The 12572-nt window shown below is 41.1% G+C and overlaps 1 protein-coding gene across 1 annotated transcript; it reads right to left on the reverse strand.

Moving 5' to 3' along the window:
* Positions 1-2238: 2238 nt before the first annotated feature.
* Positions 2239-4543, reverse strand: LOC121055530 (thaumatin-like protein 1). Its single transcript, XM_040528149.1, has 3 exons — positions 4269-4543; positions 3462-4170; positions 2239-2962 (listed from the first exon to the last, which is right to left on the reverse strand). The coding sequence occupies exons 1-3, from the start codon at positions 4333-4335 to the stop codon at positions 2563-2565; spliced, it is 1176 nt and encodes a 391-aa protein (XP_040384083.1). The 5' UTR covers positions 4336-4543; the 3' UTR covers positions 2239-2562.
* Positions 4544-12572: the final 8029 nt, after the last annotated feature.

Below are 12572 nucleotides of genomic sequence, written 5' to 3' on the forward strand. Positions count from 1 at the left end.
GAGATATTTAATTGGATGAAAATTTTCCTATATTTTATCTCTACTAGCAAAATACCTATACTTTGCTATGTAAATGTATTACAGAATATTATAGGAATTTTTTATCAACTATACTAATATTAATTGTTCAAACCAAATATGGATCATCACACAATATCAGAAAATGACATGGGCTAATTTGTAAAATAACTATAGAAGGCAGTGGGGTTTCGTCACCGGAGATATCTAAAGTAGTATAGATAACTTATGGGTTTATCTTCTCGTTTGGTTTAGGGGTTGTTTAGTTCCCAAAAATTTTCACTCAAAAATATCACATCGAATATTTGGACATCTAAATAGAGTATTAAACATAGATAAAACGAAAAACTAATTGCACAGTTACGTGAAGTTATGTGAGAAATCGTAAGACGAGTCTTTTGAGCCTAGTTAGTACGTGATTAGTTATAAGTGTTACACTAACCCATATGCGCTAATAAAGGATTAATTAGGCTCAAAAAATTCATCTCGCGGTTTACATGTCAGCCATAAAATTCGTTTTTTCATTCATGTTCGAAAACACCTTCGGACATCCGGTCAAACATTTGATGTGACATTCAAAAACTTTCATTTTACTAACTCAACACCCCCTTAAGCACTCCTGGGTCAAAGGCTCTAGGTTAATCGGATTTTATAGGAAAGAACATTTTCATTTGATTTTTCTGTTTTTTCCCCTAGAAACCGAATAGATTTTACTTTAATGCCTCTCCACAATCTCTAAAAGGAAAAAAAGTAAATTAGCAAATTAGTAGTTAAAATTAGTTGATGTATTGTATGTGTCAACTTTTAATTATTAGTTGCTTATAGGTACAAAGTTAAATTTGAGATTGATCTTTATTAGTATAAAAACTTGCACGAAGACTATTCCCAGTGACAAGTATCATTTTGTTATTTCTAAGTTGTCACATCAGCTCAAGAGATATGAAACTATCCATGAAACCATCCCTTCTAATATAAAGTTTTACTTTTGTTATTTTTAGGTAAACTTGTATTTAATTTATCACGTAAACTATGAAACTATCGGTGGAGGTTGGATTGGACGGTAAGAAATTAAAATAAAACTAGTTGTGCTCCTATGTTTGTTTCCATCCGTTTCAAAGGATAAAATTAATTTTATGTTCCATCTTATAAATCTTATGTCATGTTATTAATGTTACCTATCCTAGCTGAATGTCTGGGATTTGCAAAAAATGTGTGATTTGCAAAAAGATAAAAACATATTATGTTATTTCTAAAATAAATAGAAAAATATTTTTATGAAATATGTGACCATCTTTTTTATATAGGAAATATCTATATCAATTTAATTTTATATGGATATCTATGTAGATCTGATTAATTTTTAATATTACAGACTTAAGAGAGTAAATTATAAAAACATAATGGGAGTAGGCTTTTATAGCATTAAAAATTAAGCCATATTTATTAAAAATAAAATCAGAGCGGAGCATCCACAGTCGAGGCACCATGCTGTGCCTGTGCTGCCTGGGCATACGACCGGACGTCCCTTCGTGGGCCCCACCGCATTTTGCGCCTCGATCTCCACACACACCTCCTCCTCACCTCGATGCTACGCGCACACAGCACACTACTTGCCCAGTGTTAATTATCCGAGTATATTATATTTATATTTAGACGGAGAAAAAGAGAAAACGAAATATGAAGAAAAGGAGGCCGTAGATTTACGGTTAGCCCCAAGAAACTGTGTATAAAAAATGCATGTAATATTAAGAGTGAAGTGTAAAAACTTACGTACATGTGTCATCTAGGTCTCTAAACTCTTAAAATATATTTTTGAGTCATCAAACTTGTCTGGGGTGTTATATAAGTCGAGACCGCTTCATTCGCTGACGTGACATGTCAAGGTGGTACCTATGTGTTAGTGGGGCTATATGGGTCCCACATGTCAGTATCTCCTTATTCTTTTCTCTCTTCTCGTAGGTGCCACTGTGGCATGTCACGTTAGCAGATGAAGCAGGTTAAAGCCTGTAGGTGCCACTCTCTTCTCGTAGGTGGAGCGGGTTGAAGCCCGTAGGTGCCACTTTCTTGTTAGCAGATGGAGCGGGTTGAAGCCCGTTTAGACCAAAAATTTATTTTGAGAGTTCAGATACCTAAATAACATATGTTTAAGTATGGCTGGTGCATTTTTATGTCTAACTATACTCTTAGTTAAGTTACTAAGTACTAATCGATTATGCAGCGGTAGTGCTTAAGACTCAAAAAAAAATGAAGTACATTATATTAGCGTAGTCGTGCAACAATAGTGCGTGCCGTGCCCGGCCGCCGGCCTCGAGCTACGAATCAAACGTACTTAATCAACGAGTAGGGTAGTAAATCTCATCCTAAAAAGTCTCTAAACCCTGCAATTAACAAGCTAATTAATCAAGTAATTAATCAACAATCTACACGTACACGTACAACCACACCTCCTTTCCTCCTACCCCTACACTACTACTACAACTCAACTCGTCGGACCGGATGACGTCGACGACGTTACACTCGCCGGCGCCCGGCGACGGCGGGCCATCACCGCACCAGGAGATGCAGGGCGCTGTGGAGCAACAAGACCGCCAGCGCCGCCGCGGCAGACGGCAGCCGGGACAGGGAGGCCGGTGGCGCCGCGGCCGCCGTCAGGTCGCCGGTGGCCATGTTGGCCATCCACGTCTCGCTGCCGCTGAGGACCACCCCGCCATCGCCGTCGCCCTGCTCGCCGCCGCCCATCATCGGCATCGGCATGCCGTTGTCCGGCGTGGCGTCCGTGAACGTCGTGCCAGGCATCGTCGTCGTCGGCGTCGCCGTCGCGGTTCCGGGTATCGTCGCCCCCGGCATCGCGCCAGCGCCAGGCATCGTGGTGCCCGGTATCGTCGTCGTCGTCGTCGTCGGCGTCGCCGTCGCTGGCGTGGTCGTCGTCGACTTCTGGCTGCCGCTGCTCTCACGTGACAGGGAAAAGAACAGGCGCACATGGTCAGCTCACGAGCAATGTAATACGCATGCATGTACGCATCTCGAATCAAATCCATGGCCGCAAGCAAAACAGTAAACTAATCGCAGAAAAACAAAAGCTTGGCCTTGCACTTTTCTTTTCATCCTATCTGCAGCTAATCTAATCAGCAGAAGAAAACAAACGTAATGCCAAGATCCCACCCCCCTTAATTACAATCCTTGCACTTTCTTACCCTTTTTAGCTCACATGATGAACAGTTAATCAGCCCAGATTTGTGGCTCAGCTCAGCTAAGCTAAGCAGGTTAATCAAATCAAATCACTCTCTGACACTGAGTGAGTGACAGTAGCTAGCAGAACGCAGTGAAAAGAGCTGAGGAGATCAGATCGAGAACCAAACAAGACTGTAATGTCAGTCGCTACAATGGCGGGAAGCAAGAAGGTGTTTGGTTGCAATGGCGGGAGGGAGGGGAGATGAAGGAACCTTGGGGTGGCGCCGGGGCAGAAGGTGACGGTGTAGTCGGGGCCACCGGAGCAGGTGAAGGTGGAGGTGGGGTCGTCGAAGGCGTAGCTGTAGGAGCGCGGGCACGCCGACTTGAACACCTGCGAGTAGGCCGTCGGCCGGCACGTCGTCGGGTTCGCGTACGCGCCGCTGCAGCAGAACTCCGGCCGCCCGAACGCGTCGCACGCGCTCCGGCACGCCGCGCCTCCGCCCGCCCGGAGCTCCGCGGGGCACATGGCGTTCAGGTCCGCCGCGCACCCGGCCGGCGCGCACGTCGCCGTCGACGTGAGCGACCCGCCGCCGCCGCTGGAGGAGGATGGCTCCACGAGCACCGGCAGGTTGTAGCCGTCGACGAGGCTGACGTCGTAGAAGTCGAGGCCGCCGCTGCCGTCGAGCGTGAACTCGGCCAGCGTCGCCGGCGGTGCCGCGCCGGCGCCGTTGCACTCGGCGCCGCCGGAGCCGCAGTCCCCGGTGGCGCACGCCAGCCTCCCCGTGGAGCCGTCCTCGACGCAGCCCGTGCGCGCCCAGAGGCGGCCGGACCACCCCGCCGGCGCCGGCACCGCGCGCGCCCCGCCCGGCGGGAGCTCGAACCCGGTGGTGACCAGCCGCGCGCTGCCGGCGTTGGACAGCACCCCCGGCCACACCGTGTCGGTGCACCTGTTCACGAACGTGAACGTCGCCGCCTCCCCCTCTGCAAGCAACAAACACGGCCATCACCTCGCCATTACCGACCATCCATCCATCCGAACTTGCAACAACAAGATCACAAATTCACACCACACCATTTACCTCGCCATAAGATCAAGAAGAGCACAAGAGCCGCCACAGATCTCGGCAACCCCATCCCCATGGCCATTTCTTGAGGCAAAACACAATGCAATGCAAGCACGAGCAAGAAGCGTGCAGTGTCAGAGGCACAGAGCAGAGCAGTGGAGTTACTCCACTTCACTCCCCTCTCCTGCAGTGCACTAATGGTGTGGGAGAGAGAGAGAGTGTGTGTACAGGCAGCCACCACAAGAGCACCACCACCCCACCACCCTTGGGCTCACAAGGATGGAGATGGGGATGGAGGTGGGAGAAGAGGGAATCTTTGGGGTGGCTACAAGGCTTATACAGCAGAGTGGGGGCAAGCAGCTTTTTTTTTCTTCTTTTCTTTTTTTTTTTTTTACATTGCTTTTGGGTGTGTATGAGTAATTGTGTATGATCATGTTTCCTGGGTAAAAAGAGAGAGCTTGGGAGTTGGGAATGGGCCTTGTGATTGATTGTACCTGGGGTATAGGCTTTTTACCTTTATTATCTTCTCACTAATGTGCATTTTGTATGGGTTGTATGGAGTAGCATATCTTAAGGCATACTTCCACCTTGAAAGAACAACTTGGGACAATAGATCAAATTGGTATGTCAAGATTTCACAGTCATAAGAGTATCCCTAACAGCTCATCTAAATTTGGTCATCCATATCTTCATTTGTATGATCATCTAAAACATTTTCATCCTTCATATCCCTTTGTACTCCAGCAGATCATCTGTATATGACATCATCTATATCTATTTGGAGGATTGGAGAGAGAACATCTAAATATAGAGGTTCTCTCTCCTAATATGGATGACATCCAAAAATAGATGATGAGATAGATGTTTTGCTGCAGTTTAACTTTTACTCTTCATTTTCTATTTCTAGAATGGAGGATAGGATGGATGAGCTGTTGGGGATGCTCTAAGTTGATCTTTTCATAGGTAGAGTACTTTGGAACGCATGATAGGGAAACTGACAAACAGAAGGAAAAAACGTAGGAATTGAAGTGACATAGTGTTTCAATTCTACAGAAAAAAGGAAATAAAAAAAAGGCCCTTTGATTATATCATAGGAAAAAAAATCAAAGCAAGAAAAGTCTAAGTGAGGTCTAACTTCTTGCTTGTTTTACTTTAGAATTGGACCAAAGGAATGCAAACCCATCAAATATTTTCTACCTTTTCTTATGAACAAAGGGTTCAATATGGGAAATTTTTTTAGGAAGTTACCCTCCAATGATCTTTACCAATCCTCCATCATAGAGGGGAGGGTGGGGGGGGGGGGGTTATTTTCAATAGGTGTCATGGCCGGCAAAGTTTTAGCTCATTTGGAACACATGAATTTACTTGACTTTTACAAATTTTAGTTTAATTCTTATGAACATTATCCAAAATTTCTTCATTTCACGAGGGGGGGGCGCGGTCTGCTTTCTTGATAATCAAATATCATACGGTGAATTGTCATGTTTTATTCTATGCATGTTTTGTTTGTCGGAAGATAGGTTTCTTTTATTGTGATGCACTCCTCTAGTTAAAAATATTTACCGTTTAGGGTACAATTTAGTCAACCTTCTAAAATTCTGAGAAGTAATTTTGTATTATAAGATATTTATAAAATATAATAAGTTAATGAAATTATGATAACACTTTTTGAGAAGAATATTAAACTGACTTTTGTAAACATTCTTTAAAAAATCCCATTTTGAATCACAAACTCGATAGGAATCTCATGGGATTTTCAAAAGGAAGATTCAGTTTTCATAGAAATCAGAAAAGTTTTCCACATTCCAACTAGAAAGTGTGAGATTTATGTATTGTTCTGGCTTACATTAAGATTGTACCACTGCCTAATGTCATCTTAATTTGGGCCATTGGTGTTTTGTTTAGATATACAGAGACACATAGTACACACATTTTCCTTTAATTGCTAAAGATGGAGGCTCCTTTTAGAATGGGGTAACCAAGCAGTCATGGTGGGGTTTAAGAGTACTATTACACTCTTTCATAAAATAAAGATAGCTACTACAAAAACATTGCAGCATGTTTTTGGGCTGCCTTTTGCCTAAATCCTGTTGGATAAGTGCTTTTTTGTGTGGCTGAATTAGGGTGGGGTTGGGTTGTTCATGTTCCTAAAGGCATTTAATAAAGGTTTTGAAAGTAGGAAAAGCATGGCTGCTCATGGTACATGGTTGGGTCCTATGAGTCCAAAGGCAGTAATGGAGGTGTTGAAACGGCAAAAAGAAAGGCAATGGAGAAGAATGAAGAGGGTAAATGGAGACAATCAACTACAGACACATAAATGTACTGCTACACAGAATGATTTGATTTGATACCTCCAGTGCACATGTGTAATTTTGTTTCCAGAAGGATTTTTTTTCTGCTAAAATAACAAAACACAAGAACCAAAGGTTGGAAAATCTAAGATATTTTTAATAAAATGCACGGTGTGAATCACTGTGAAATTAAATATTTATTGCACTGGGCATTATTTCTGGTATCTCTCTAAGATATTTTTAATAAAAAATGCACAGTGTGATGATAAGGTTTGCAGTTTTGTATGCAATTTAATTCTTTGGATTTTTACTGTTTAAAGAACAGGAAGCATTTGAAACTAGAAGAATAATGTCCACTATTACAAAGTTTATTCTTACGAAAGATTGTGCGCCTTTGTATTCTTGTAGTTCTTTAACACTGCTGACTTCATAAGCTCCACCCGAGAGGCCGAGAGCTCAGTTGCCAAACAAGCCATATTCTTCATTAGTTCATCCGGTTCCCAAACCAGCAGCTTCTCAAACTCATCGACTAAAGCTTTCGTCTTTTCGCTTCTGTCTAATATTTAAATTTTAAAATTATATTTAGAGTTAAATTTAGAGTTTTTTTTATCAAAATTTATTTTCTAGTCTTGACTTTTAAATCACTAAAAAAAATACATATATAAAATTTTATTTATAAATTTTATTCATTAAAAGGCCAAACAATCACCCTCTAGATCATTACAATCTCCACGTACTCAAACATGGCTATAATAATGCACTGAAATAAGAACATTGTCTTGCCTAGGAATTCAAACTAGCCAAATTATCATTAAAAAAGGACCAAGACTGAAGTAGTTGCGGTTGCAATTTCCATTTGGAACCTTTCATTTGTCCATGGTAGCTGGAGGGCAAAAACCAAAAAGTAAAGGTAAAGAAGGATACGTAGCATGTGCAAGAGGGGCAGTATGTTCCTCGTACCTGATCATATACACCACCTACTCGACCTGAACTTCACCATTACAACCATTTTGCATCTGAACTTGGTTAATTAGTGCAGGCAGTGTACAGCAGTACAAGTGGGTGAAAGATGCCACATCATGTGGTACACATGGCTAAGCCCAGGGACAGCCTGTCAGTAGGGATGGCCCTCTGCATTGGCTGAGGATCTTCTGCTGTAAGAACAGGTACAATAGCAAACTACTAAAACACAATTATAAACATATTTTAAAGAGATAAGATAAGAGAGAAAAGTAGCGGACTTCAGATTTATAGCCAGCTACAACACAAACTCTAAGACGTAATGCGTGTATAACATGTGGGACAATGTAGTATATGTTTTTTTTAGGAAACTATTATATGAATTGGCTATAAGATTGTCTATAGATGATTTAGAGCTAATAGTTGGCTATACTGTTGAACTTGCTCTATTGGTGTCAGGTGTGGCCTTTGACACATGAGTATAAATCTCTATGGCCCCAACAAATAAGTAATTAAAATAATAGTTTTATTACGGTAGAAGATGTGTGCCCAGATGGATGGGAGGGAGCTCAAGGAGAATCTGTTAGCATTCTTGAAATAATTGGAACATAATATATGTGTTGGTGCACCTTACAAAGCACCCTGCCTGTACTACAATACTACTGCTAGAACCATGCATTTTGGCATCCCTTGTGTTTGATGATATATCTAGATGGTCTCTGATAATACATATAATTAATTCCATGTAAGAGTAGGATCTCTAAAGGTTTCAAAACATTGATGAAAATGAGCAGGAAGTTACATATTTTAACGGCGTATGTACTAACGTAAAATTATATATTTACTAATGACTTTATAGCAAAAACAAAAAGCTGTATTGACAGATGTACATAAATTATTTAGTGCCAAATTTACCATGGATCTACACATTTTACGTGGTATACATAATACATGAGCTGGGCAGCCGGAGGAAAAGAGAAAAGTACAGGAGAGTGGTGACTCGTGCATCTGCTATATGGAAATAGAGCCTCTAACTTACCGTTCTGTAATTTTGAGTGTCTAACATGTAAATCCTGTAACTCTATGGATCCACGTATCAGTGTATCAGTGAACTTTTTTAGAGATCGATAAGTTAGACAAAACTCATCCGTGATACATATCCACCCTCGCTGTGCATGTGAGCACAACGAATTGACATTATTAGTAAATCCATATTAATGATAGACCATAATTTTGCAATATATATATATATATTTTCTGCTAAAAACCACCTTAAGCATTTTGATCCGTAATTATTCGTTTGAGTAAATTTATGAAACCCCAGGTATAGGCATGTGTAACATAAACCCCAGGCATAGTGATTTGTTTTCAGAAACCCCATGTTTTGAAACTAAATGTTTCAACTTATATTATCTATTTGGATAATATATTTATGCATAATATTTTTAAAAAATAGTATGTGATACTTCTAAGAATATATACACATTAGCCACATTTTCAACATGTGTTAGTTATCGACAATATATCTTTTTTTATATATAATTGGTTAATATATCACTACTATTACTAGTGAGGATTGTATGCATTAGAAGAGTAAGAAAAAAAGATAAACTAAGTGGGAAGGATGTTCATTTTGGACCTAATTATATGTCTATATTGAAATATATCATAATAAAAAAAAGTATTTACATAAACATGTGGCTACTTGAAACATTTTATCCCAAAATATAGGATTTCTTAAACAAATAACAATAACTGGAGTTTTACGTTAGCTCTACCCAAAACCTCGGGTTTTGCGAAATTTACTCTATTCTTTTTATCAGAAGAGGAGATCACCTCAGTCCCTGGGCCTGTTTTGGGCTGCGCTATTTATATGGACATGGACCTGCAGATTAATGGACGAAATAAGTCCACTTAAGGTCCCTCAACTTATCGCATAGTCTGTTTTTCGTCCTTGGGACCATAAAACCGGATACAACTGGTCCCGAACTATCAAAACCGGTGCAAAATAGGTCCCTCGATGGTTTTGAAGGCGATTTTTAAATGATTTTTAAATTATTTTTTGTGTGTAGCTGACAGGTGGGCTCACTGCTTTTTTGATATCTAATTGCCACGTAAGTGCCATGTCAATGTCACGTGGTACGGAAACTTAGTCAAACTAGCCATGTAGGCGCAAAGTCAGCCAAAATCGCTTTCAAAACCACCAAGGGACCTCTTTTGCGCCGGTTTTGACAGTTTAGGGACCGATTATATCCGGTTTTGCGATCCAACGACGAAAAATAGACTAGATGATAAGTTGAGGGACCTCAAGTGGACTTATTCCTTAATGGACTGCATGGGACAAAACGCCTAGCCCATCTGTTGCAATCATCTGGTGGGTAACGGCCTGCTTTGCAGGCTTCTTCTTCCTACCCCTCCCTAAGGTTTAATTGTTTACCAATTAATTTATGCTTTTTTACCGTGAGTAAGAGCATCTATAGCAATAAAACTTATTCTAGAGCTCCTAAGAGCTAAATACGAGCTGCCCCTAATTCTCTAGGGCCCTAATTAAAAGAGCACGACATCCTGTTGGACGGGATAATAATAAAAAAGGGTATATGTATGCGTGGCCGAGCCTGCTCGAGTCCGACTGCGTCCGCGTCCGCCCGCTATCGTCTACCGTCGCCCGTGTCCACATGCCTCCACTATCGTCTGCCCGCCTCTGCCAACGACACACTCTCGCTGCAGTGTGTCGCATGCTTTCACTGTCTTCGCGCTCAGATATGCCTCACGTACCAGCGCGTACCTGATACCAGATGATACTACTGGTGTGATACCAGTTGGTATCATCTGGTATCATAGCGCCGCGCGACAAGGAAAGCTCAAAAGGATGCAGGTATCATATGGTATCAGATGGTACCAAGCGGTACCATATGGTTCTAAATGATATCATAAGATATCAGCATGTATCAACAGGTATCAATATATATCGCTTGATTTCCATATGAAAACCTGGATGATACCGATTAGTATCAACTTGTGTTAGATGATACCAAAAGATACCGGAAGGTATCAATACATTAGGTTTTAGTGTGGGTTATATGATACCAAAAGATATCAACGGGTATCATAAAATATCAATATGTATCGATTGATCACATAAAGGATACCAAAATATATTCACACTCAATGCAAAGCGAAGCTAAGCAAATACGAAACAATTGTTGGGTTGGTCTAGCTAGCTAGCTCTAGCTAGGCCTCAATGGAGAGCGAGCCAGCACAACTTCACGGCAGCGGCGGCGGCAACCTCAACCTACGCCTGCAAACGGAGATCTCGTCGCTCCGGCGTCCTGCCAACACCTGCGGCAGAGGCGGCGCTGCCTGCACAGCTAGTCTTGTTGGCGACATAGGGCGTCAAGTCGAGGCCGAGCTTGGCGTAGAACGCGCGCACCTCACGTCCGCGAGACAGCAGTCCAGCATCGGTGCGTGCGGCAAAGTCATTAGCACAGTCATTTAACAATCCTGTCCAAACGGAATGCCATTCTTAGGTCTTTTTATAATTAAAAACATCTCGAACTCCAGCCCCTATTTCGGTTTTAATATAAACTTTTGTATTTACAGTTAGTTTCAAGACGAGCAATTCATGATATATAGTTCGCCAGCACATTTCTTCGAGAAGATTAGGTCTAATACGAACTTACAAGTAGTTGCATCTATACATGTGCATCAACACTGTCGGTGCCGTACTGTAGCCTATTTCAGATGTTACCTAGATTTCATGCTTCCAGTACTGACATACAAAAGGGTGTCAGCTTATTTTAGATGTTTAATTTATACTGCTCTGCCTCCGTCCCTAAATATTTAACGTCATTGATCTTTTAATACATGTTTAACTGTTCGTTTTATTCAAAGTTTTTTTAAAAACATGTATATATATATATATACAAACGTATATTTAACAATAAATAGAATAATATAAAAATAACTAATAATTATGTAATTTTTTGAATAAGCAAACATATATAAAAAAATCAACGGCGTCAAATATTTAGGGATGGAGGGAGCAATATATACAAACTTTTAATTATATATAAATACATGTTCGTCATCTTTCGTGTGTGCAGAAGAATAATTTACTTTCTCCATTCTCTACTGTCTCACAACCAAACAAGTAGCCCGGCCTGTATACAAGATTGCATTATACACAAGACAACCGAGATAAGTGAGGCATGGTCTGGAGGAGTGTGGGAGAGCTCGTGGCAGTGGAGAAGAGTTTTATCCAACTATTGCCTCCAATTTATCTATAGCCAACTAATAGCCAATGCATACAATAGTTAGCTACAAAACATCAATATATGGTCCCACATGTCATATACACATTTTATCTTGGAGTCCGTGTGCAGCTAGCTATAAATTAGTAGCTCATATTTCTTCTCTTTCCCCTCTTATCTCTTTAAAATATTCTTATAGTTGACTTATAGCCTGCTATTATACCTGCTCTTATCTAGGCCTGGTTGGGAGACCACCATGCATGCATGCCAAAGATGAACGTCAGCAGGCCTGGGAGGAGGAAGAACACCAGATCGATTCTTGGTGGGGTATGGGGAGCTTAGATTCTGAGAAGCCAGGTTCATAGAATCTGGAAAAACTAAAATTTCTCAGCTTCTGGCTTATAGTATATTATCTAGATTCTATAACTCTAGATTCTTAAAATTTGAATGTTGTTTGGAAGAATTTCTGACTTTTAGAGATATATGAGAAATTGCAGCTACCAGAAGCTCTTCCGGACATGCCTCTAGAGTCTTTCCTAGTAATTCTACTCATCAGACTACAATAAAAAATAGCACAAGAGCACAAAATAAAGAGTAGAAATTGCAAAGGGAGTAAATAAAAGGGAAAATGACACGAGACGATTTTTTCCGAGGTATCGGATATCAGTAATCTCCCATAGCCCTTGTTGTAGCACTCTAACCAAGAGCGTTGCTCCCTCCTTTGGGCATGAAGTCCAAAGGCACTCTCATATGGTTATTCTCTCCTCTTCAGAGGGTGAATCCTGAACCCTTAAGGACACTCTTGAGTCTCCCATAAA

This window comes from Oryza brachyantha, chromosome 10 (genome assembly GCF_000231095.2).
Source record: "Oryza brachyantha chromosome 10, ObraRS2, whole genome shotgun sequence".
Classification (NCBI taxonomy): Eukaryota; Viridiplantae; Streptophyta; class Magnoliopsida; order Poales; family Poaceae; genus Oryza; species Oryza brachyantha.

What these genes read in the sequence shown, in the direction of transcription:
- LOC121055530 (XM_040528149.1), bottom strand. Translation starts at nt 4,335, where the DNA reads ATGGCCATGGGGATGGGGTTGCCGAGATCTGTGGCGGCTCTTGTGCTC. An exon ending in CTTCTTGATCTTATGGCGAG is followed by an intron (nt 4,171 to 4,268) that starts GTAAATGGTGTG and finishes TGTTGCTTGCAG; the next exon opens with AGGGGGAGGCGGCGACGTTC. An exon ending in TGCCCCGGCGCCACCCCAAG is followed by an intron (nt 2,963 to 3,461) that starts GTTCCTTCATCT and finishes ACGTGAGAGCAG; the next exon opens with CGGCAGCCAGAAGTCGACGA.